Here is a 23,270-nt window from a genome sequence, read left to right as displayed (position 1 = left end):
ACTCCAGAAAGGTTTTCTCTGAAAAAAAAATCATCATGAATTTTGGCACAAAAAAAACGCCTTACTATACTATGTCAAAAAAAAATACGATTTTTCAACATGTTGTAAAAACATGCCATATGGTGAAATAATGTAAAGGAGGCCGTGAAAAACACTCCAGAAAGGTTTTCTTTGAAAAAAAAATCATCATGAATTTTGGTGCAAAAAAAACGCCATAGTATACTATGTTGAAAAATACGATTTTTCAACATGTTGTAAAAACATGCCATATGGTGAAATAATGTAAAGTAGGCCGTGAAAAACACTCCAGAAAGGTTTTCTTTGAAAAAAAATCATCATGAATTTTGGCACAAAAAAAACGCCTTACTATACTATGTCGAAAAAAAAATACGATTTTTCAACATGTTGTAAAAACATGCCATATGGTGAAATAATGTAAAGGAGGCCGTGAAAAACACTCCAGAAAGGTTTTCTTTAAAAAAAAAAATCATCATGAATTTTGGCGCAAAAAAAACGCCATACTATACTATGTCGAAAAAAAAATGCGATTTTTCAACATGTTGTAAAAACGTGCCATATGATGAAATGATGTAAAGTAGGCCGTGAAAAACACTCCTGAAATGTTTTCTCTGAAAAAAAAATCATCATGAATTTTGGCGCAAAAAAAACGCCATACTATACTATGTCGAAAAAAAAATGCGATTTTTCAACATGTTGTAAAAACGTGCCATATGATGAAATGATGTAAAGTAGGCCGTGAAAAACACTCCACAAAGGTTTTCTCTGAAAAAAAAATCATCATGAATTTTGGCACAAAAAAAACGCCATATTATAGTATGTGGTCAAAAATGGACAAAAAACATCATAGTTTAGTATGTCGTCAAAAGTGTCACAAAAACGTCATAGTTTAGTATGTGGTCAAACGTGTCACCAAAATGTCATACTTTAGTATGTGGTCCAAAATGGTAAAAAAACATGTCTGATATGTCAGATTTTCTAAAAAAAAAATAAAATAAATTTAAATGTCATAATATAGTTTGGAGTTGTCTGTGAAAAAAAGTCATGTCATAAAATTGTCTTAACTTATGTTATAGAAATATCAAAGTGTATTACATTCATAAAATGATCATAATATGGCATGTCAAAAACCAACATAGCTAAACTATGACGTTTTTGTCATATTTTGGACAGCTTACTAAACTAAGACGTTTTTGTCATATTTTGGACAATATACTAAACTATGACATTTTTCACAACATACTAAACTATTACATTTAAGTGATATGTCGAACAGCATGCTAAACTAAGGGCTATGAGCTGGAATCAAACCTGTGTCTCTGACGCAGTCCAGTTTATGAGTCCCTTTCTCAACCAGTTGAGCTACCTGGGCACCTTTTTTTAACTGTTCGATAACATACTAAACTATGACTTTTTGTCCACATTTCGGACAACATAATAAACTATGACGTTTTTGTCATATTTTGGACGACATACTAAAGTACTTACATTTTAGTGATATTTTGGACGGCATACTAAACTAAGGGCCATGAGCTGGAATCGAACCTGCGTCTTTGACGCAGTCTTGTTTAAGAGTCACCTTCTCAACCAGTTGAGCTACCTGGGCCCCTTCTTTTCACCTGTTCGATAACATACTAAACTATGACATTAGTCTCATATTTTTGACGACAAAATGGCATTTCTTTCCAACTCATGTTTTGCCTGGAAAGCCTGCAGTAACAAACCACGATCCGGAATCGAACCTGTGTTTCTGACGCAGTTTTGTTTGTGAGGCACTCTCTCAACCACATGAGCTAACCAGGTACCTTTTGTTTCTTTGTTGGATGACATACTAAAGTATGACCTTTTTTTTTCCACATTTTGAATGGCATACTAAAATATGACATTTTTTTCCCACATTTGGGACGACATACTAAACTATGATGTTTTTGTAACATTTTGGACGACATACTAAACTATGTGGTTTTTGTCATATTTTGGACAAAATACTAATCTGTGACATTTTTGCACAACATACTAAAATATTACATTTTAGTGATGTTTTGACGGTATACTAAACTCAAAGCCAAGAACTGGAATTGAACCCGCGTCTCTGACACAGTCTTGTTCATGAGTCACCTTCTCAACCAGTTGAGCTACCTGGGCACCTTTTTTTAACTGTTCGATAACATACTAAACTATGACTTTTTTTCCACATTTTGGACAACATAATAAACTATGACGTTTTTGTCATATTTTGGACGATATACTAAAGTACTACATTTTAGTGATATTTTGGACGGCATACTAAACTAAGGGCCATGAGCTGGAATTGAACCTGCGTCTTTGACGGAGTCTTGTTTAAGAGTCACCTTCTCAACCAGTTGAGCTACCTGGGCACCTTCTTTTCACCTGTTCGATAACATACTAAACTATGACCTTTTTTTCCACTTTTGGATAGCATACTAGACTATGACATTATTCTCATATTTTTGTCGACAAAATGGCGTTTCTTTCCAAGTCATATTTTGTCTGGAAAGCCTGCAGTAACAAACCATGATCTGGAATGGAACCTGTGTCTCTGACGCAGTTTTGTTTGTGAGGCACTCTCTCAACCACATGAGCTAACCGGGTACCTTTTGTTTCTTTGTTGGATGACATACTAAAGTATGACCTTTTTTTTTTTTTCCACATTTTGAATGGCATACTAAAATATGATATTTTTTTTCCCACATTTGGAACGACATTCTAAACTATGATGTTTTTGTAACATTTTGGACGACATACTAAACTATCATGTTTTTGTAACATTTTGGACGACATACTAAACCATGTGGTTTTTGTCATATTTTGGACAAAATACTAATCTGTGACATTTTTGCACAAGATACTAAGATATTACATTTTAGTGATGTTTTGACGGCATACTAAACTCAAAGCCATGAGCTGGAATCGAACCCGCGTCTCTGACATAGTCTTGCTCATGAGTCACCTTCTCAACCAGTTGAGCTACGTGGGCACCTTTTTTTTCAGTTGTTTGACAACATACTAAACTATGACGTTTTTTTTCCACATTTTGGACAACATACTAAACTATGACATTATTTTCATATTTTGGATGATATACTAAACTATGACATTTTTCCCACATTTTTGACGACATACTAAACTATGACGTTATTGTCATATTTTGGACGACATACTAACGTACGACGTTTTTGGTCACATTTTGGACAACATACTAACCTACGACGTTTTTGGTCACATTTTGGACGACATACTGTTGTGAAAGCATGCCATATAATGAATAATGCAAAGCAGGCTGTGAAAAACACTCCAGAAAGGTTTTCTTTGAAAAAAAAATCATGAATTTTGTCGCAAAAAAAAAAACGCCATAGTATACTATGTCTAAAAAAAAATGTCATTTTTCAACATGTTCTAAAAACATGCCATATGATGAAATGATGTAAAGTAGGCCGTGAAAAACACTCCAGAAAGGTTTTCTTTTAAAAAACAAATCATCATGAATTTTGGCGCAAAAAAAACGCCATACTATACTATGTCGAAAAAAAAATGCGATTTTTCAACATGTTGTAAAAACGTGCCATATGATGAAATAATGTAAAGGAGGCCGTGAAAAACACTCCACAAAGGTTTTCTTTAAAAAAAAATCATCATGAATTTTGGCGCAAAAAAAACGCCATACTATACTATGTCGAAAAAAAAATGAGATTTTTCAACATGTTGTACAAACGTGCCATATGATGAAAGGATGTAAAGTAGGCTGTGAAAAACACTCCAGAAAGGTTTTCTCTGAAAAAAAAATCATGAATTTTGTCGCAAAAAAAAAACGCCATAGTATACTATGTCTAAAAAAAAATGTCATTTTTCAACATGTTCTAAAAACATGCCATATGATGAAATGATGTAAAGTAGGCCGTGAAAAACACTCCAGAAAGGTTTTCTTTGAAAAAAAAAATCATCATGAATTTTGGCGCAAAAAAATGCCATAGTATACTATGTCGGAAAAAAAATACGATTTTTCAACATGTTGTAAAAACATACCATATGGTGAAATAATGTAAAGGAGGCCATGGAAAAACACTATGGTAAGGTTTTCTTTGAAAAACAAATCAAGATTTTTGGCGCAAAAAAAACGCCATAGTATACTATGTCGAAAAATGTCATTTTTCAACATTTTGTGAAAAGATGCCATATAATGAAATAATGTAAAGTAGGCCGTGAAAAACACTCCAGAAAGGTTTTCTTTAAAAAAAAAATCATCATGAATTTTGGCGCAAAAAAAACGCCATACTATACTATGTCGAAAAAAAAATGCGATTTTTCAACATGTTGTAAAAACGTGCCATATGATGAAACGATGTAAAGTAGGCCGTGAAAAACACTCCTGAAATGTTTTCTCTAAAAAAAATCATCATGAATTTTGGCGCAAAAAAAACGCCTTACTATACTATGTCGAAAAAAAAATGCGATTTTTCAACATGTTGTAAAAACATGCCATATGATGAAATGATGTAAAGTAGGCCGTGAAAAACACTCCACAAAGGTTTTGTTTGAAAAAAAAAATCATCATGAATTTTGGCACAAAAAAAACGCCTTACTATACTATGTCGAAAAAAAAATACGATTTTTCAACATGTTTGTAAAAACATGCCATATGATGAAATGATGTAAAGTAGGCCGTGAAAAACACTCCAGAAAGGTTTTCTTTGAAAAAAAAATCATCATGAATTTTGGCGCAAAAAAAACGCCATACTATACTATGTCGAAAAAAAAATGTGATTTTTCAACATGTTGTAAAAACGTGCCATATGATGAAATGATGTAAAGTAGGCCGTGAAAAACACTCCTGAAATGTTTTCTCTGAAAAAAAAATCATCATGAATTTTGGCGCAAAAAAAACGCCATAGTATACTATGTCGAAAAAAAAATGCGATTTTTCAACATGTTGTAAAAACATGCCATATGATGAAATGATGTAAAGTAGGCCGTGAAAAACACTCCACAAAGGTTTTCTTTGAAAAAAAAATCATCATGAATTTTGGCACAAAAAAAACGCCTTACTATACTATGTCGAAAAAAAAATACGATTTTTCAACATGTTGTAAAAACATGCCATATGATGAAATAAGGTAAGGCAGGCTGTGGAAAAACACTCCAGAAAGGTTTTCTTTGAAAAAAAAATCATCATGAATTTTGGCACAAAAAAAACGCCTTACTATACTATGTCGAAAAAAAAATACGATTTTTCAACATGTTGTAAAAACATGCCCTATGGTGAAATAATGTAAAGGAGGCCGTGAAAAACACTCCAGAAAGGTTTTCTCTGAAAAAAAAATCATCATGAATTTTGGCACAAAAAAAACGCCTTACTATACTATGTCGAAAAAAAAATACGATTTTTTCAGCATGTTGTAAAAACGTGCCATATGATGAAATAATGTAAAGGAGGCCATGGAAAAACACTATGGTAAGGTTTTCTTTGAAAAAAGAAATCATCATGAATTTTGACGCAAAAAAACGCCATAGTATAGTATGTGGTCAAAAATGGACAAAAAACATCATAGTTTAGTATGTCGTCAAAAGTGTCACAAAAACGTCATAGTTTAGTATGTGGTCAAACGTGTCACCAAAATGTCATACTTTAGTATGTGGTCCAAAATGGTAAAAAAACATGTCTGATATGTCATATTTTCTAAAAAAAAATAAAAAATTTAAATGTCATAATATTGTTTGGAGTTGTCTGTGAAAAAAAGTCATGTCATAAAATTGTCTTAACTTATGTTATAGAAATATCAAAGTGTATTACATTCATAAAATGATCATAATATGGCATGTCAAAAACCAACATAGCTAAACTATGACGTTTTTGTCATATTTTGGACAACTTACTAAACTAAGACGTTTTTGTCATATTTTGGACAACATACTAAACTATGACATTTTTCACAACATACTAAACTATTACATTTTAGTGATATGTCGAACAGCATGCTAAACTAAGGGCTATGAGCTGGAATCAAACCTGCATCTCTGATGCAGTCCGGTTTATGAGTCCCTTTCTCCACCAGTTGAGCTACCTGGGAACCTTTGTTTTTTTAATTGTTCGATAACATACTAAACTATGACTTTTGACTTTTTTTCCACATCTTGGACAACATAATAAACTATGACATTATTCTCATATTTTTGATGACAAAATGGCATTTCTTTCCAAGTCGCATTTTGCCTGGAAAGCCTGCAGTAACAAACCATGAGCTGGAATCAAAGCTGTGTCTCTGACGCAGTTTTGTTTCTAAGTCGCTCTCTCAGCCACATGAGCTACCCGGGCACCTTTTGTTTCTTTGTTGGATGACATACTAAAGTATGAGGGTTTTTTTTTTTTCACATTTTGAATGACATACTAAAATATGACATTTTTTTCCCACATTTGGGATAACATACTAAACTATGACGTTTTTGTAACATTTTGGATGACATACTAAACCATGTGGTTTTTGTCATATTTTGGACGACATACTAAACTATGATATATTTTCCACATTTTGGACGACATACTAAAATATGACGTTTTAGTGATATTTTGGATGACATACTAAACTATGACATTTTTGTCATATTTTGGATGACATACTATGACATTTTTGTCACATTTCTGACAACATACTGACCTATGACATTTTTGTCATATTTTGGATGACTTACTAAACTATGACGTTTTTCTCATATTTTGGACAACATACTAAACGATGACTTTTTTTCATATTTTGGACGATATACTACACTATGACGTTTTTGGTCACATTTTGGACAACATACTAAAGTATGACGTTTTGGTAACATTTTGGACAACATACTAAAGTGTGACATTTTGGTCACATTTTGGACAACATACTAAACTATGACATTTTTGTGATAGTTTGGACGACATGCTAAACTATGATGTTTTTGGTCACATTTTGGACGACATACTAAACTGTCACGTTTTTGTATTATTTTCAACCACATACTATCCCATTATGTTTTTTTGATATTTTGGATGACATACTAAACTATGACATTTTTTCCACATTTTGGATGACATACTAAACTATGATGTTTTTGTCATATTTTCGACAACATACTGAACTATGCCGTTTGTGTCATATTTTGGATGACATACTAAACTATGACGTTTTTGTAAAATTTTGACGACATGCTAAACTATACCTTTTTTTTCCACAGTTTGGACAACATACTAAACTATGATGTTTCTGTAATATTTTCGACAACATACTATACTGTGACTTTTTTTCATATTTTCAACGACGTACTAAACTATGATGTTTTTGTCATATTTTGGACAACATAATAAACTATGATGTTTTTTTTCTCAGTCGTTTTTTGGGCCCTTTTGTTGGTTTTATTCAATACGTAAGTGGGGAGGAAAACAGGAGCGCCTGGAAGGTCTGCAGTTTAGGGTCATGAACTTGAATAGAACCTGTGTCTCTGTCGCAGTCCTGTTTATAAGTCGCCTTCTCAACCAGTTGAGCTGCCTGGGCACCTTTTTTTCACCTATTCAATGACATACTAAACTATGACCTTTTTTTTCCCAATTTTGTTCGACATATTAAACTATTACGTTATTGTCATATTTTGGATGACAAAATGGCATTTTTTTCCAAGTTGTTTTTTGACTGGAAGGCCTGCATTAAAGGCCATGAGCTGGAATCAAACCTGCATCGCTGACGCAGTCCTATGACTTTTTTTCTATTGGACGACATACTAAACTGCTAGAAAAGCACTCAGAGAGCGCAGTACTCCACCATGGCTGCTCAGTTGACAGATCATTTCCGGCGGATGCAATATTTAATAAAAAATGACCTTGTGCTGGCACAGGCACATGTTATTCATGTGCATGTTATGTATGGATACCGAATTGTGTGTAAATAACTCTTATAAAGGTCCGTTCATCAGTTCATCCCTTTTGGCAAGACTTTGTTTTGCTAGTGTTAAAAAAAACGTTCACTCCATACTTTGTTTTGAAGGCGAATTTTTACGGGCTTTTATTTTGTCACCATTTTATTTTGGCACAGGAAATGTTTATCTAAGAAGCGGTTTATGGACATGACGAATACGCCGAAAAGTGCGAAAATCCACGTAAAGATGTCTGAAAGCGGTTCCACGCTGTTGCTGTTTAGCAAAGGATGTGTATAAACTTTGAAGCAACTAGCTGGGATGGAGACAAGCTCTTAACGGTGTTTCCTGAAGAAAGGAGTGAAGGACAGAAAGGTGAATTTGTGTTCAAAAGAAGGCTGACGGCTGAACGTAAATAAAGGCTTTGTGAAACATCAGGAACTTCACCATTGTCTGGCTGGGGTTTGCTACATCACGTGACCTAAATATGTAGCGGGCAGCAGGAATTGATGGGACTCAGAAACAGCCCACAGTTTAATCATTTGTTCCTTGTATGATTTCCAATGGATAAATCATGGTCATTTTGTAGTAGGATCACAATCATGTGATCGTCTGCAGGTAACTGACACAGTGTTCACTTGTTGTCATGGTTACAGTGACACTGTGCCGGCAACTATATCTCAATGTGAAATCCTTAACAAAGCTGTGGATCCAGACTATAAGCCGCATCACTGTGAAAATTTAATGACGTGGTCCTTGTGTCATTTCTGACTTCCCCTGAATATTTCATCCAAATCCGTTAGTCCATTTTTAAGTAATGTTTCACACTGACAGACAGATTCACAGACAAACGTACACCGATCGTCACATAACTCCACTATTCTTTGGCGGAGTAATTATAATCATATATATTATTATTAAACACATTCGTAGTGCAGGTGAAAAAGTATATGAACCATTAGACTTTAATACCTAGTTGAATTTTCTGTATACTGACCACAAATAAGGATTTCCAGTAGCAGCAGATTAAACAGGACAACTCAACTCAGGGTAACCTCAGTTTTAACAGTTCACAAAACATTCTCCCAGAAGTGTTGCAGAGTACCAGGCGAGCTTTGTCAAGTCAAGTTTATATGTAGCGAGAAGACACACAGTGGCATTTGTATCAGTCTTCAGAAGACATTTAAATAAGTAAACTTTCCACCATTCTGGTAAGTTCATAGTTCATACTGTTTGCACAAGTGTGTTGGTGTGCATTATGAGCAAGTTGGAAACATTTACCAACATTACATTTCAACACATTCAAATGATGCTATTGTAATAAACATCTTACCCCTTATATTCAGATTATTAAGGCTTCTGCATTCTCTGGCCTCCAGACTGTCACCCACAGTATCAAAAATTACCAAAGACACACAACGGTGCTTCTGTACACAACAAGTCCTCTGTTTTTTTGTGTTTTTTTTTTCTGTTTACCGATCACCCGCTCAAACTTCTTACTGAGCCCAGATGGAATCAGTCAGCGGTGACCACTCATGCCAAATATCAAATCTGAAGTCTGTCTTGTATGAATCACAGATGAACACAGTATGGATAGAAGTGGACAAGAGGTAGGACAGAAAGAAGAAAAGACCTCTGGGTAGTCCAGCAGCACTTCTCTGCTGCTAGAATGAATGAACAGAAGGGCTTGTGCAACTACACAAACTTGCTGCCATGACTGTTTAAATCAGAGATGGAACTCTTGTTTTAATTTTTTTCTTCACTTTCTAGAGCACATAACCCTGCTTAACTATTATGACTTCTTTTTTGTTGATGATTGCATTTTCTCAGCAAATTTAAAGAATTTATTTTAAAGAAGTGAAATAAGTTTAATATTTTTCTGAGAACTAACTCTGAACTACTTGTGCATATCTCTCTGTCCACTGTTTTGGCCCATGGCAGGTGACTGACATCAAAGAGAAGTTGAAGGAGTCCAAGAGATTCTGGTCCAACTTACCAGATGACATCTGTGCCAAGGGCAAACTCACAGAGTCCGATGAGGAGCAGTGCTGGAACAGCCACACTAAGGGCAGGTGAGTGCTGCTGCTGCTCTTTATAACCAGAGCAGTCATGCTGCTTCCTGTTATCACACTTTGCCTGCCAGGGATTAAAATAACCACACTCTGTTCCCAGATTAACACTCTCTTTCTAAGTACAATGGTAGTACTTATATGGAGAACTTCTCCAGTATAAGCTCCGAGGCTTTCATATCCAGAGGACTGGAGTTTCCAGCACCTATTGTCACCAGTGTAATGCTCAGCCGTTCAGCAGATCGGTCAGCGAGTTATATTCTCTGACGGTGAACCAGATATCCTGGCAGAGAAAATATATCACCCCATCACTTTGGCCCTCTCCAAGTAACAAAATCACCAGATGGTCCAATGAAAGACATTTGTTTGTGCCCGTTTTTAAGCATCGCTCTAAATCTGGTAGGTAAATTAACAATAAAACATCAGTAATAGTTAGAATTTGTTTTGTTTGCATTCTGAAATCATTGTGTTTTCCTATTATTTTTACACAGACCCACTTCACTTTATGATAAAATTATTACATGGCATACAAAATTAATGGTTAAATGGAAGGACATTAATGCGTATGCACTACAATATAAACAAAACTGCAGTAACAACAGCAAATAAATGACGCTCCCTCTGTGAGAACATGTTGTCATTCTCATTTTATGGATTATTGTATCTTTCCATCCTTGCAAAGCAGCTAAATTAGTGCAACCACTTGTTTTTCTGATTAAAGCATACCTTTGAAAGACTTATAGTTCTGTCTAATTCATGTTCTGACCTATCAACATGTTATCCAAGATCAGAGGCTAGTCCCACATCTTCCATCATTTCTAGACATGATCTGTTTGGTGTTTTAAGATGGCAATTATACAAAGTCCTGGTCGAACTCAGTCCAGTAAGTGAAAGAAACGGACACAGCTTCTTCTCAGGGGGTTGATGCTGCAGGCACACTGGTTAACAATAACAACTGTATTAGCCATAACAACTGTAATTGAAATGGACTGGTTTGGTGGCAGAGAGAGCACATTAGTGAGCAATTAGAAAATGCTCACTAATGAATTCAACACGAGCAAATGATAAGAACATCACTTACGGTGCATCTAAAAAAAAAAAAAAAAAAAACCACTGCCAGCAAATAAAACACAAATTGAGAGCCACTGTCACATTCACAGCAGATATGTGGCATAAATAAACATGCTTCATTTGTGTGTTGTCAAAAAAGGTGCTCCGTTTGTCTGCATGTACTTTCTTTGCAGCATGTTGAGCTCTGGCTGCCACCACACAGTAGACTGGCTTTGATTCAGTGTCAGTGATGCTGCTTGATAGTGTCATTTAAATGGTTTGTAGAGATGTACTGCTTTTATTCCTTCTGAGACTACATTGAAATCAAGGAAACATTTTTTTCTGCAGTTTTTTACCACATATTTTGATTTTGTGTTACACAGTGTCTGCTAAACAGGTCTGGAAAATATTGCCGTAACAGTCCATTTTAACATTGTTTCCAGGGATACAACATGGAGATAGTTGGAAATGCAAGCTTTTGGTATTTTACTTGTGCAGATATTTTCCTGAAGTGGTGAAGGAGGGTCTAACCAACCAGGTGAACAACCCAGAGGTGGACGTAGACATCACCAGACCTGACACACTGATTCGGCAACAGATCATGGCTCTGCGTGTCATGACTAACAAGCTAAAGAATGCCTACAATGGAAATGACATCTACTTCCAAGACTCCAGTAAGTTCTCCAGTCTCTCAGGTGTTTGGATGTGAATGTAGAAACAATGCATTAAGTAAAACACAATGAGAAAACATTTTTATACCTGTCTCTCACTGCGAGTTCTGTTTGATTTGGACCACAGACCAAGAAACACCCCTACAGTCACAGAAACTATTTCTACCAAAATAAGATCTCAGTTGTCATTCATGTAGGGACTCGTCATATAACTCCACATGATGTTCGGTGCTGCACAGAGGCAAGCCTGACATTTTAGGAGAATAAATAGCTCTGGGTGGGGTGACAGACAGTGACAGACAGCCAGGCTTATGTTTAGGAAGATGTACATCTTGAGTTCTGCCATGACAGAAACCATTCTTTCTTATTGCATGGATCTGCTTGAGTTGACATGATGGGAGAAATTCTCTGAGCTACAAAGAAAACATGTGGTTGCATGACTACTGTCTTTAAAAAAATGTTTTCCCCCAGCTCCATTTTTGTTGCTGTCACATTTTGTTTTTCCTGTGTAGAATTATTCTACGTTCAAGAATTATTGCAGGATCTCACAGAAGCAAGTGAAATAGCAAAAGCATAAATATGTTGTGTGTCGTCTGTTTTTAGTGAAACATCAGCTTTCTGCACAGAATACTGTTCATAACCATGATTTCCAATCATGCAAGGCTTTATATGCTCTACTGTATAGCCACATTCACACCAGCGCTTGAGATGAGCTAATTAAATAAAGTTGCCCTGAAAAGCAAATCTGTCCATAAGGACATGCAAGTCTTTTACAATGAGGTTTGAGGTTAACTTTGACACACGGATTTGCGCCACTGAACAACAGCAAACTGTCTTGACAGCAGTGGAGAGTCCCAAACAGAGGAAGCGATCATAGCTCATTAACTTTGTTGTACCATCCAACAATTAACCTTCCCTCTGTCGGACTGTTCCAAAAAAGAAGCAGGTTTTGTAGTTATGAGGCAGGTGTGTATGGAACAAATGCGGCTCTGGAATATGTATGAACATATTGTCCCATTGGAAAGCTTGTCTGTTAGCCAGCTATTTTAGATCACCAGATACAGACGCCATGCAGGTGGTCACTAATAAGGTGTTTAGTTTATGTACCAATAAATCTTTATCACCATTTTTTTTTTCAATTTGACTGACCTTACTAAAATAAATCTGGCCCTTGAACATATGCAGACTCTATCACTCCCCTCTCTTTTTAAGACAAGATTTGAATAAAAGGTTCAGTGACTGCCCCTATAAAAAGCAAAAACCCATGGATAGTGGATGGACACTTAGGACAAAGGCAGGGTTCCATCTGGACAGGTCGCCAGTCTAACGCAGGGCTACACAGAGAAACAAACCAGCACGCTCACATTCACACCTACGGACAATTTAGAATCACCAGTTAAACTCAGCATGTTTTTGGACAACAGGAGGAAGCCGGAGAACCTGGTGAGCAGAGGTGGGTAGAGTATCCAAAGATTGTACTCAAGTAAGAGTAACGTTACTTCAAAATAATATCACTCAAGTAGAAGTAAAAAGTAGTCATCCAAAAAATTACTCAAGTAAGAGTAAAAAAGTATTTGGTGAAAAGACTACTCAAGTACTGAGTAACTGTTTGATTGTAATGTCCGATTTATTTTTTTAGAAATGATGTAATCACACAGACAAAAATGTAAAGTAATGTGCAAATTCTGGTATTTCCAAATAATAAAATAAGAAATGTCAAAAATAAATAACATCTTTACAAAATGACAAGTTACGGCACAAGAAACACAAATTTCCAAATCTCTTTTTTTTCACAACATAAAGCTTTTGAAACAAATACCTGTAGTAAGGTAACGTTTGTATGTTTCAACAGTGCAAACTACCTCCAGTGACAAAATATACTGTATTTCACTTCCCTCCAAATGGCACAGGCTCAATAGATAGAAAATAACATTACAACTCGGGCTGGACGCAAATATCCAAATATCCGGTGGTTGTGTCCCCGCCCCCTGCTGTATCACACGGACCTTCCAAGTCTGACGTCATGCTTCACTTCAACTATGTTAGTAGCCTTCTGCAGCTTTTGTCTTCTAACAAAAGCCAAAGACGGAGATATTCTGCTAATGCTATGCTAATGTGTCGGACTCCAAAGCAAGATCAAATTTCTCGAAAATGCCCCCGTTTTTTTATTCCATGTCTGCTACAGGTGTAGAGCTTTTGCCTCTATGCCGCTGCAGTTCGTATGAGGTCATGTGACTGCAGGGCGACGTCTTGTTGCTTCGTCTGATTGGTGAAACACAGTCATGTTGTAGATCCACTGGGGGCATCTCTCCTGCAAAAAAAAAGCATATTTAATGTGATAAATAAAAAGTAACGAGTCGAGTGTAGCCCAGTGTAACGGAGTAAGAGTAGCGTTTCTTCTTCACAAATCTACTCAAGTAAAAGTGAAAAGTATGGCAGAGTAAAACTACTCTCAGCAGTACATTTTTTTCAAAAAGTTACTCAAGTAAATGTAATGGAGTAAATGTAACTCGTTACTATCCACCTCTGCCGGTGAGAACCCACGCTGCACAGGGAAAACATACAAACTCCACACAGAAAGATAGGGACACGAACCACAGATCTAGCTGTGAGGAGAATGTGCTGAACACTAACCATCTTTCCCATTGCAAAGAGGACAAATTCACTTCATTCTGGGGAAGGGAAAAAAGTTGCACAGAGCCAAATCTGGCAAGTGGAGAGCAATGGCTGGTTCAGCCAAAAAGCTTGTGCTTATTCAATGCACTCAGATTGAGCACATGCATCAGTTCAGCTCATTAGCACCAAATGTCCTCAGGAAGCTACAGCAGAACTCAGTGTTGACAGTCTGACACTGAATTCACAGTGCACAACCCTGTGAATTTCAAACAAAACAGCGAGCATGCTCTAGGTCACACTGCTGACCTGATGCACCCTCTTAGGTCTTGGAGACTGCAGGCTCTTCCAATGAAAACTGTTGTTTGTTCTCTGGGTTGTAGCCACAGATCCACTAATGTCACCGGGGATGATTCTCGACATGACGGTTGGGTCAGTTTGGCACTGAATTCATGTTTGCTCTCTGCGTCAGTTTGAGGCAGGACCACTGGAAGCGGTGTATTGCTGAACAAGAAGACTATTTTGAATTAAAATGGAGTGCGTTTTATGCTTTTTATAGATGCAGTTTCCCAACTTCTTGATTGCACCTTGTGCATCCATTGTCACATTTGTAGAAATGACTGAATCATTGAGTAAACTCATGCTTGTGTACCAATTGTGATGAGTAATGAAGTGCCTGAAGTACATTCAAAAAAGTCTGTAAAATCTAAAACATTATCATATTTCACCCCTCTTTTCTCAGTATGCGACAATTACTATGTAATGCTTTTAATATAAGGTTTTGGTGCATTACAAAAGATGCAATCAAAAAGTTCTGTGTCTTCACAAACATCCGCTTCACTGTAGTCTCCTTGTGCAGCTCCCAGCGGTGCTGTCACACTTGGAACACTCCCCGTTTTGCAAAAAGCATGTCAAGCACCATCTCCAGCAGGCATTTAATGTCCACTGTGTCAAAATGGTGACCCTTCAGCTTGAATTTCATTTTAGGGAATAGGAAGAAGTTGCAGGGAGTCAAATCTGGGGAAGCAGGCAGACAGCATGACAATTGTGTTGTTGTGACCAAAAAAAAAACAGAAACGCAACCACTGAGCTGAGACCGGGCGCACAATGCAGCTGAAGCACCCTCATGGCATAACACCAAAACGTGTGTCCTACAGGTTTTGATGTTGACAGCGCACTGTCATCCATCATTGAGATTCACATGACAGTTACTGATCAAAGAAGTTGCACGCACTCCATGCACGCCAAGAGTCTCAGAAATTTTTGATAGCACCTCATGAAAGATTTTCTTTCGTTGTTTTAGGTCTGCATCATACTCAGGGGATTAGCCAGGTGAAAAGCAATCTTTCTCTGGCTCCAACACTGAGAAAATTGATTGATTTTAATCAAATAAGATTTCACTGGGATTTCATCTTATTTGGAAAACTAACGAATTAGTGTCTAACAAGTGGCAGTCCAGTCTTTTGCAACAGAGAAGCAGCTTAACAAACCTTAGGAACCTTCAGGCACAAGTCAAGGTAGCCCCAGTGTGAAAACTGAAAACACAGCTTTTTACTTTGTTGTGAAAAGCTTGTTAAAAGAACACAAAAGGCACAGAAATAATCTTTCTCTTTTTTTTTTCTTTTGCAAATAGTTTGCTGTTGAGGAGTTAAACCTTACAAACAAAGCTTGACCTTAACTGAATGGAACATGTTGAACCAGCAGACTAAAGTTACAACTGAACTGAAGGAAGTCAGAATCAGTTCCAAACCAAAACAGTGCTACAACCATGATATGGTCATTTACAGATGTGTATACTGAAGTGCTATTGTATTGCTTTGCTGAGAGCAATGTGAGCTGCCAAACTCTTAACAGTACTGTATTTTAGTGGGACATGGAGGTGGGCTTTGCTGTGCTACTTCCTGGTGTGGCTATATTTTCACTTCCCCCTTTGCCTTGGAACTAACTATTAGCTGCTTCAAATTGCATTATTTTTATGCAACATCTAATTTGTGTGATTTTGTGGCTGCAGGTGACGAGGGCAGCAGCTCTGGCAGTGGCAGTGGCTGCTCTGACGGCTGCACAACAGAATTTATTTTTGTTGGAACAGAGGCTCCAGTGATCGGAGCCGACAGAAGCGATGAACGCGCAGCAGTCGCAGCTGCGGGCAAGTCGCTTTCCTGCGGACCCTCTACACTGCTGGTGATGACCGCTCTCACATTCCTACTTTGGTCAATGCAGACTCAATGGAGATAATACAGTGTGGCCCAATCACTGACTTCTATACTGTTGCGTAACAGTATGTTTAACAGCAAGTTATACTGCTGTTCCCTCACTGGACATGTAGAACCTCCTGGAAACCTGTCAAGAATGGCTTACTGTGTGGTATGGTAGGGTTGGAAGTGAGTGCTGTGCTGCATCCTGCTTGTCCCCCAAAGAATGCTCGGTGCCATCAGTGAACAAGCTTTCACGTCTCTGAAACAAACAAACAAAAAAAAAGCAAACGTGGTGTTTTCTCATTATTCTAAAGTGAGTTTTGAAAAACATGCTTCTCTTTTAGGAAATGAAATGAATCTCAAGATGGTTCTGTCAGTGATTTTTCTGATAAAGGGGAATCTATTTTTCTTTTCCTTTGTACAATGAAGTGAAAAACATGACAACTATTTTATCCTATTAGTCGTCTCCCCCTCAAACAAAAGCAGAAAGTTTTACTGTGTGCATGCGTGGATATGATGTTAACTGACAAAAACATTTTTAGTTTAATTTTGGTTTTGTTTTGTTTTTTTTTTTTTCAAATGCAGGCTACACAGCTTTGGATTGGTTGGTACAGGATTGTACAGTGCTAGCAGTTCACCTGGTTTCCCGTTCCGGTCATATCAGTGTGGCTTCAGGAAGCAGCAGGTCTTACAGCCACTTTATTGTTGCACATTTGATTATTTCTAAGAAAGTGCTAATGTACTGCACTAAGCGAACTACTTTGCACAGATTATTTTTGTTGGCTTCATAAGTTTACAAAGCTACAGAAAACATCCACCCCATAGAGAAAAAGTTCTATATTTTCAGATCATTTAACTGATTGTATTGTACTTATAAGCAGTTACAGTATGTATTTCACAGGAGCATACTGTAACGTAATCTTATTGACTTAGTTAATGGCTACATTCTTTTTTATAAATGTATTTCTTTTTACAAATTATCTGACCGTCTGTAAAGTAAAAACAAAACAGAAAAAGAACATTTCTGCAACAACGCTAAGCCATTATACTAAAATTGCCTGCTAATAATGTTCAGTTACCTGATTTATTCTCTTCTGTTTGGGTAGTTAATATGCACTTACATGGTTCCTTTTATTCACAGAGGAGTGATATGAGGTATATGAAAATTTAACTTCATTTATTTTCTTGTATCCCACATTATTTTGTATGTTTTTTTGTTAGTTGTTCATATTACATATATTAAGGGTTCAAAATTGTAATCCTACTTCTCTCAGCTTACAAGCAACTCACATCTGAAGCATCATAGCGAAATTAGCATGTTCTTGTTGAGAACAAACTCCTACAGGCTGTATATGTGGTCATATACTCTTATAGCATGTACACAATGTCAGCAGGGTGCAAAGGTTAGAAGGTTATGGCTTCCTCTTTGAACGTGTTACTATTCATCACCTTCATTCTGTCCCCTCCAGGCTTTGACCTTTCAGTGGCTCCTGAGGCTTAAGGAGCAAAGCAAAATACTTGCCCAGTGGTCATGGAGGAGACTTAGCCTCCAAAAATGTTGCAGGTATAGTCTTGAAACAAACAAAGGACCAAATGTTCGAAAATGTTACATAAAAGCGAGTCTTTGAGGCATCCACCCTCATGCTAGAGTGTGCCTGGAGGACCCAGAGCCATCAGCTCATAAGCACTGAAATGTTTTCACAATACACGGGTCCCTTATCTCAACAGGGACCTTGCCCAAATGCATCGCTGGAACAAATTAATAGCTGCTGGAAGCATCTCAAAGAGACTGTGTTTCACGTAGCAAGGCAAGCATAGGACTGAAGAAGGAAAGAATGGGAAAAAAGCACCGAGCACAAAGTTTGCTCCAGCAATATGGAGTACTGAATAAGCAATGAAGAGTGATTTCTAAATCTTCTATTCCTTCGACCTTCATACATTCCTCTTAGCAGCTAAAGTTTCATTTTTTGCACAGATGTGCATACTTCAAGTAAATTTCCACAAAATGTCAAAAGAAAATTAAAATCAATGCCCATTTCAATCTAATACTGTCATGTTCATATTAAAAGTTAGGCACTGAGACATAAGGGAAATCTGTCCTCGATGTGCTAATATGATTTACAAAAGAGACCCTAAACACCAGAGGAAGCTCCCACGGCACAACAGTTGACCTCTGTCTTCTCACTCTTTGCAGAAATCGCTTTAGGAGAAGGCGACTGAACAGCAGCCTCCCATTCACTCACTGTTGCGTAAATCCTAATTGTAAAAAGCATCAGAGGCTTCAAAACCAAAGCTCAAGGAACACCGAAATGATTAACACAAGGTCCTACCCAGACAGAAAGTTCAGGTAGTTGCATTTAATCTGTTCTTAGCTTGCACAATTAAGGACCTGCATGTCTGAGGTGAATACTCGGGCATAAATTAAAACAAAATGTGACTAAGTGAAACGGAAACAGACGTATTGAATAAGTCATGATGTATAAGAAGAATGTGACTCAGAAGCTCTTTAGAAGAGATGAAAATGGAGGTATTTAGAAACATTGGATGTGTGGACAAAAGAGGAAACTGTAACCTTCATCAAGTTTTTACATAAAACAAGCATATAAATGCCAATTTTTTAATCATTGTTTCCGGATGGCTTTCTGTTTTTTGAGACGACTGTTTCTCTTTTGATTAGGTCATTTTTTGTGCCCTCTTCAACAGTTGAATGTTAATCGGAGTAGAATTTTCACACTGTCAACTGTTTATCTCAGTGCCCAGCTTCTAATATTGACAATAATGGATGCATAGTGCACCTCATTTACTGTCCAACACTTTGAGTGTCCACATTCTGAAAACATTTCCTTCCATATAGTTCCCTAAAAACTCTTCAATTCCAACAATGCAATATGCTACATTACACAAATATCAAAATGGCCATTGCATGACTCAGCAGCTGACAGCAGTGACCTGGAATGTAGATAATTTGTAAATGTGTGGAATCAGAATTCATATTTAGTCAGTAGTGAGCAGTAGTGTTCATTATATAAGGACTAATAAAAGAATCAGGGGCTGATTTTGAACACAGAAAGGTAGCACCAGATAAAGAATAGGAGACCTTCTCACTTCACACCCTTTTGAAGGTCAAAGCCTGTATGAGACAGAACCATGACTGCAGTGGAAACTTCTCACATCAACATAATTGACCCATCTCTCTAAATCTAAAACGGTAATTATGCAGTAGTGACATGGGTTCCACTCTCTCCCGCTTGTCTCTTCATATATATGTTTTGAATAACTTGTGTGTCCTTTGCCAGTTCATGGTGCACAGAGAGCCCAAACTGTGCCTGACAGGGGTGAAAACAAACGAATCTGAACTCACTTCATTAGCAAAAGCATCAGCTGGTGCTATTTCCGTGGGTCAGACAGATGAGACAGGTGGGAGGACATCCAGCTGTAACTGTCTGCAGCGTGCTGAATGTTGAATCAAATACCATTAAAGTAACTAGCTGTCGGTCCTAATGTGCAATGCCAGTTTTCCTGATCTGCTAAAATTTATCCACCCAGGAGAATAATCCTAGAGAGAAGATCATTGCAGTGAAAAGAGGTTTCATGTAAAAATCATGATCTGTTCGATAGAGCCGTTGGACTGATGAAGTGCAGGATGATAATTCAATTTTAACTCTGGACGTTTACATTTCTCAGAGAATATCTACACTTGATACTGAATGTTCTGATTTTTACAAATAGGTGTTATTGTAAGCATTTTTTTGGGATGTTACGTGTATTGTTCCCTAAAACTAGACTCAATTGGACAGTAATAGTTGCATTCTGATGATCTCTGTGCTATGACAATGTTAGAATTGGCAAATTAGAGAAATACAGTATACAAGAGGAAAATTTGTAGAAAAAAGTTGATACGAAGTGCAAGTTGGTGACTTTTGTATTGCTGTAGTCAAACACAGCAACATAAACTCAATTTTAAAGTATTAGAAAACATTGTGGGGGCAGATATTTCTGAGTCAGGGTCGGTAGTGAGGCAGAACAGTCGGTACAGCATGTGCTTGATAATAAGCTGAAGTTAGCGGTGTGGTTTCAGATTCTGGTATTGTTTAAGATTTGGCATCGCTGCCTCGTCTGTGAGGCTTAACAACTATGTTTTTTGTTTTTATTTCAAACAGTAAAAACTCAGTAAGCATCTGCAGCCATACAAAGGTCGAATGCACCCATTAGGGCCTCCACAAAATCCATGATTGCAGCAAGAGTTTTGGATGAGCGAGGATGAAGCAGCGCTTTACTGGTGCTCTTGAAATACAGTAAAGAAAGTGAACTGGGAAAAGAATGTTTCAGAAATTGGTTTGGTTTCTCCAAAGAGCTTGTATCTGTACAAACAACAGCTTGTGCTTGTGTTTTCTCAGTACGACAAGCTATGTTACCCTTGACAGACATACAGAGCATCACTATTCAACATTGTTCATCACTTAACCTATTTTGCCTTTGAGCCATATTTATTATTATTAATTTCTATCTCAGTCATTCTCTGGAATTTGAAAAACTGAAAAAAAAGAATATAATCCTGGTTGGCTGAGGTTTTTTTTTTTCCCCAGAATGTTTAGAACAAAATGTGTTATGCAAGATCTCCATTTTGATGTTAATCGTTGCTGCACTTTTGCTAAAACATATGCCGTGAGTGTGGTACTGTTGTGATTTGCTAAATCTGATAACTAGGGAGCACATTAATGATTTTTGGAGCTGTCAGTGCACGCTGTTTCGAGTGTTTTGGGGGAACTGAGGCTGATGGTTATACAAGCAGACATGCCTTACCATTTTTTTAAAAGACTAAAATGGATTGCTTATTTGGCTTTTGTTACACATTCTTGTATACAGAAAATAATACAATGGTAATAATAAACATTTTATTAAAAAAGACTTGATTTCCTGTAATTTTTGTCTATTGTATATCCATTTATATTGTTGTCTCGATTGTTTAGGATCTAAGAAAAACAGTCTTGTTATGATCGCGGAAAGCCTTAATTTTTTTTAAACTACATGTAAAAACCTCAGCTGATGTATGGGAAAGTAGTTTTGCTTGTATTCATTATGAATTATCTAATCCCGTTTCTTTCCACTCAAAGTTTTCTATAAATTTAACATCAACAGTGATACATGATAAATGTTGATCAGCTCAAGTTAAACCCTGCACACAGCCAAGCCTGTACACCCCCCCTGAGACCACAAAGATTCTGGATAGAGATTCTTCAAATTTGAATACATTTGATTAGGAGTTAGATCCAGAACTTGAAGCTTTTGTAAATTTCAGGGTTTTGGACAATGCAGCTTTTTAGTTTTAACAGAAACTGATCTCATACATGAAATTACAATAACAGCTTACTAATGCAAACATAACATCTAACCAAACTTCTGATATCTGTGGTGGATCTGGTGTTGCCAGGCTATACGACCTCCTCTAGACTGGGATGTGTGTTTACAACTTCAAGAACTGTGTACTAGGCTATTTGTACCAGTCACATCTAGTGTCTGTAGCCACATTCCCATAGAAGTGTACCTGTAGCGATGCCTTTTATGCCACTCAGCAATGACTGGCTTACTAGAAAAGTGAAGCAACTGCAGCAACAGCAACACAGTATGAGTTTATGTTGTGGCATTTTAAGATTGAACTAATGATAAGATTAGACGAGTGGGATGTGTGAATCAAATTTAAGAGCAAACAATAAGATTGGAAGACCTATCGTGTCAACTGAAGTTATGGGTACACTAAATAATTCTGTGGAAAGCGACAACCCAATGGAAGCCCATGAAGCCCATATAAGGCATAAGATCCCGAGTGCATGCCCTCTCTTCATCTGCACTCGCGAGTTGAAACCTAGGTCACGCTGAGCTGAGCAGAAACAATGACAACCTAGCAGAAATAAAATAACAGGAGGTTGTCTAACTTTTGTCACGATTAAATCATATATATCCTGATTGGGTCTTAAGACGATGGGTTGAGGAGTGTTTAGGAGAAGGTATAAAAGACGATGTAACGCTTTGTGTAGTCAGTTAAAATCTCAAGATTTTGCTCATGTTTGTTCTTACAGCCTCTGTATTTAATAAAAATTATTCATATCAGACTCTGAAGACTGCTTGAAGACTCTTTCTTGAGAATTTTTTGAGGACTCCAACTTTTGATTCAGAATTGATTTTTGACTATGTGTTTGTGTTAGGATCCTGCTCCAGCCCCTGCCCTTCTTTCCCTTTTTCCTCTTTTTCCTCCTTTCTCCCTTGAGTCCTGATTTGTTTCTGTTTTGACCTGTCTCTCTCTCTGGTTCCCTCTGTCTGTCACCTCTCCCTCATGTCTCTCTCTCTCTCCCTGTCTCTCTCCCTCCTGCTTCACCTGCTTCACCTGCCTGCACTCTGTCTTGCTGATTGCTACAATGAGTTTCAGCTGCAGCAATCAGTTCACACCATTCACCTGTTCTCCACCTCACCTCCACTATTTAAACCCTGCTCATTCATTCACTCCCTGCCGGATCATGGACCCACATACCCTCAAAGATTCACATCCTACTTCGATTCTGTTTCTCCCCACCAAGCCTGCCACCTCCGGACTGCTTTAGCCCCATGGACTCTGTTGCTCTCCCCCCTCCTGGATTTCCCCTTCTTGGACTCTATTTTGCTCCCACCTGTTCATGGATTTTCCCCAGCCTGTCTTCCCCCTCGGTTCTTAGTTTCCCCATGTCGTGAGTACCCCTGCCCAGCTTAGTTTTGTTATTCAGTTC

At 37.3% G+C, this 23,270-nt stretch overlaps 1 protein-coding gene across 2 annotated transcripts in view; it reads left to right on the top strand.

The window, feature by feature from the left end:
- gpc6a (glypican 6a) overlaps positions 1 to 21,420 on the top strand; it is a 178,415-nt gene extending 156,995 nt beyond the window's left edge. For both annotated transcript variants that reach the window (XM_055010745.1, XM_055010740.1), the window contains 3 exons: positions 9,856 to 9,986; positions 11,532 to 11,707; positions 16,329 to 21,420. In XM_055010745.1, the coding sequence (XP_054866720.1) occupies positions 9,856 to 9,986; positions 11,532 to 11,707; positions 16,329 to 16,552 (531 nt within the window). In that variant the 3' untranslated portion in view covers positions 16,553 to 21,420. The remainder of the gene's footprint in view (positions 1 to 9,855; positions 9,987 to 11,531; positions 11,708 to 16,328) is intronic.
- The last annotated feature ends 1,850 nt before the right edge of the window (positions 21,421 to 23,270 follow it).

This window comes from Amphiprion ocellaris, chromosome 1 (assembly GCF_022539595.1).
Source record: "Amphiprion ocellaris isolate individual 3 ecotype Okinawa chromosome 1, ASM2253959v1, whole genome shotgun sequence".
Classification (NCBI taxonomy): Eukaryota; Metazoa; Chordata; class Actinopteri; family Pomacentridae; genus Amphiprion; species Amphiprion ocellaris.
Note: the sequence above shows the minus strand (reverse complement) of the source record. Positions and strands in the feature narration are given on the sequence as shown.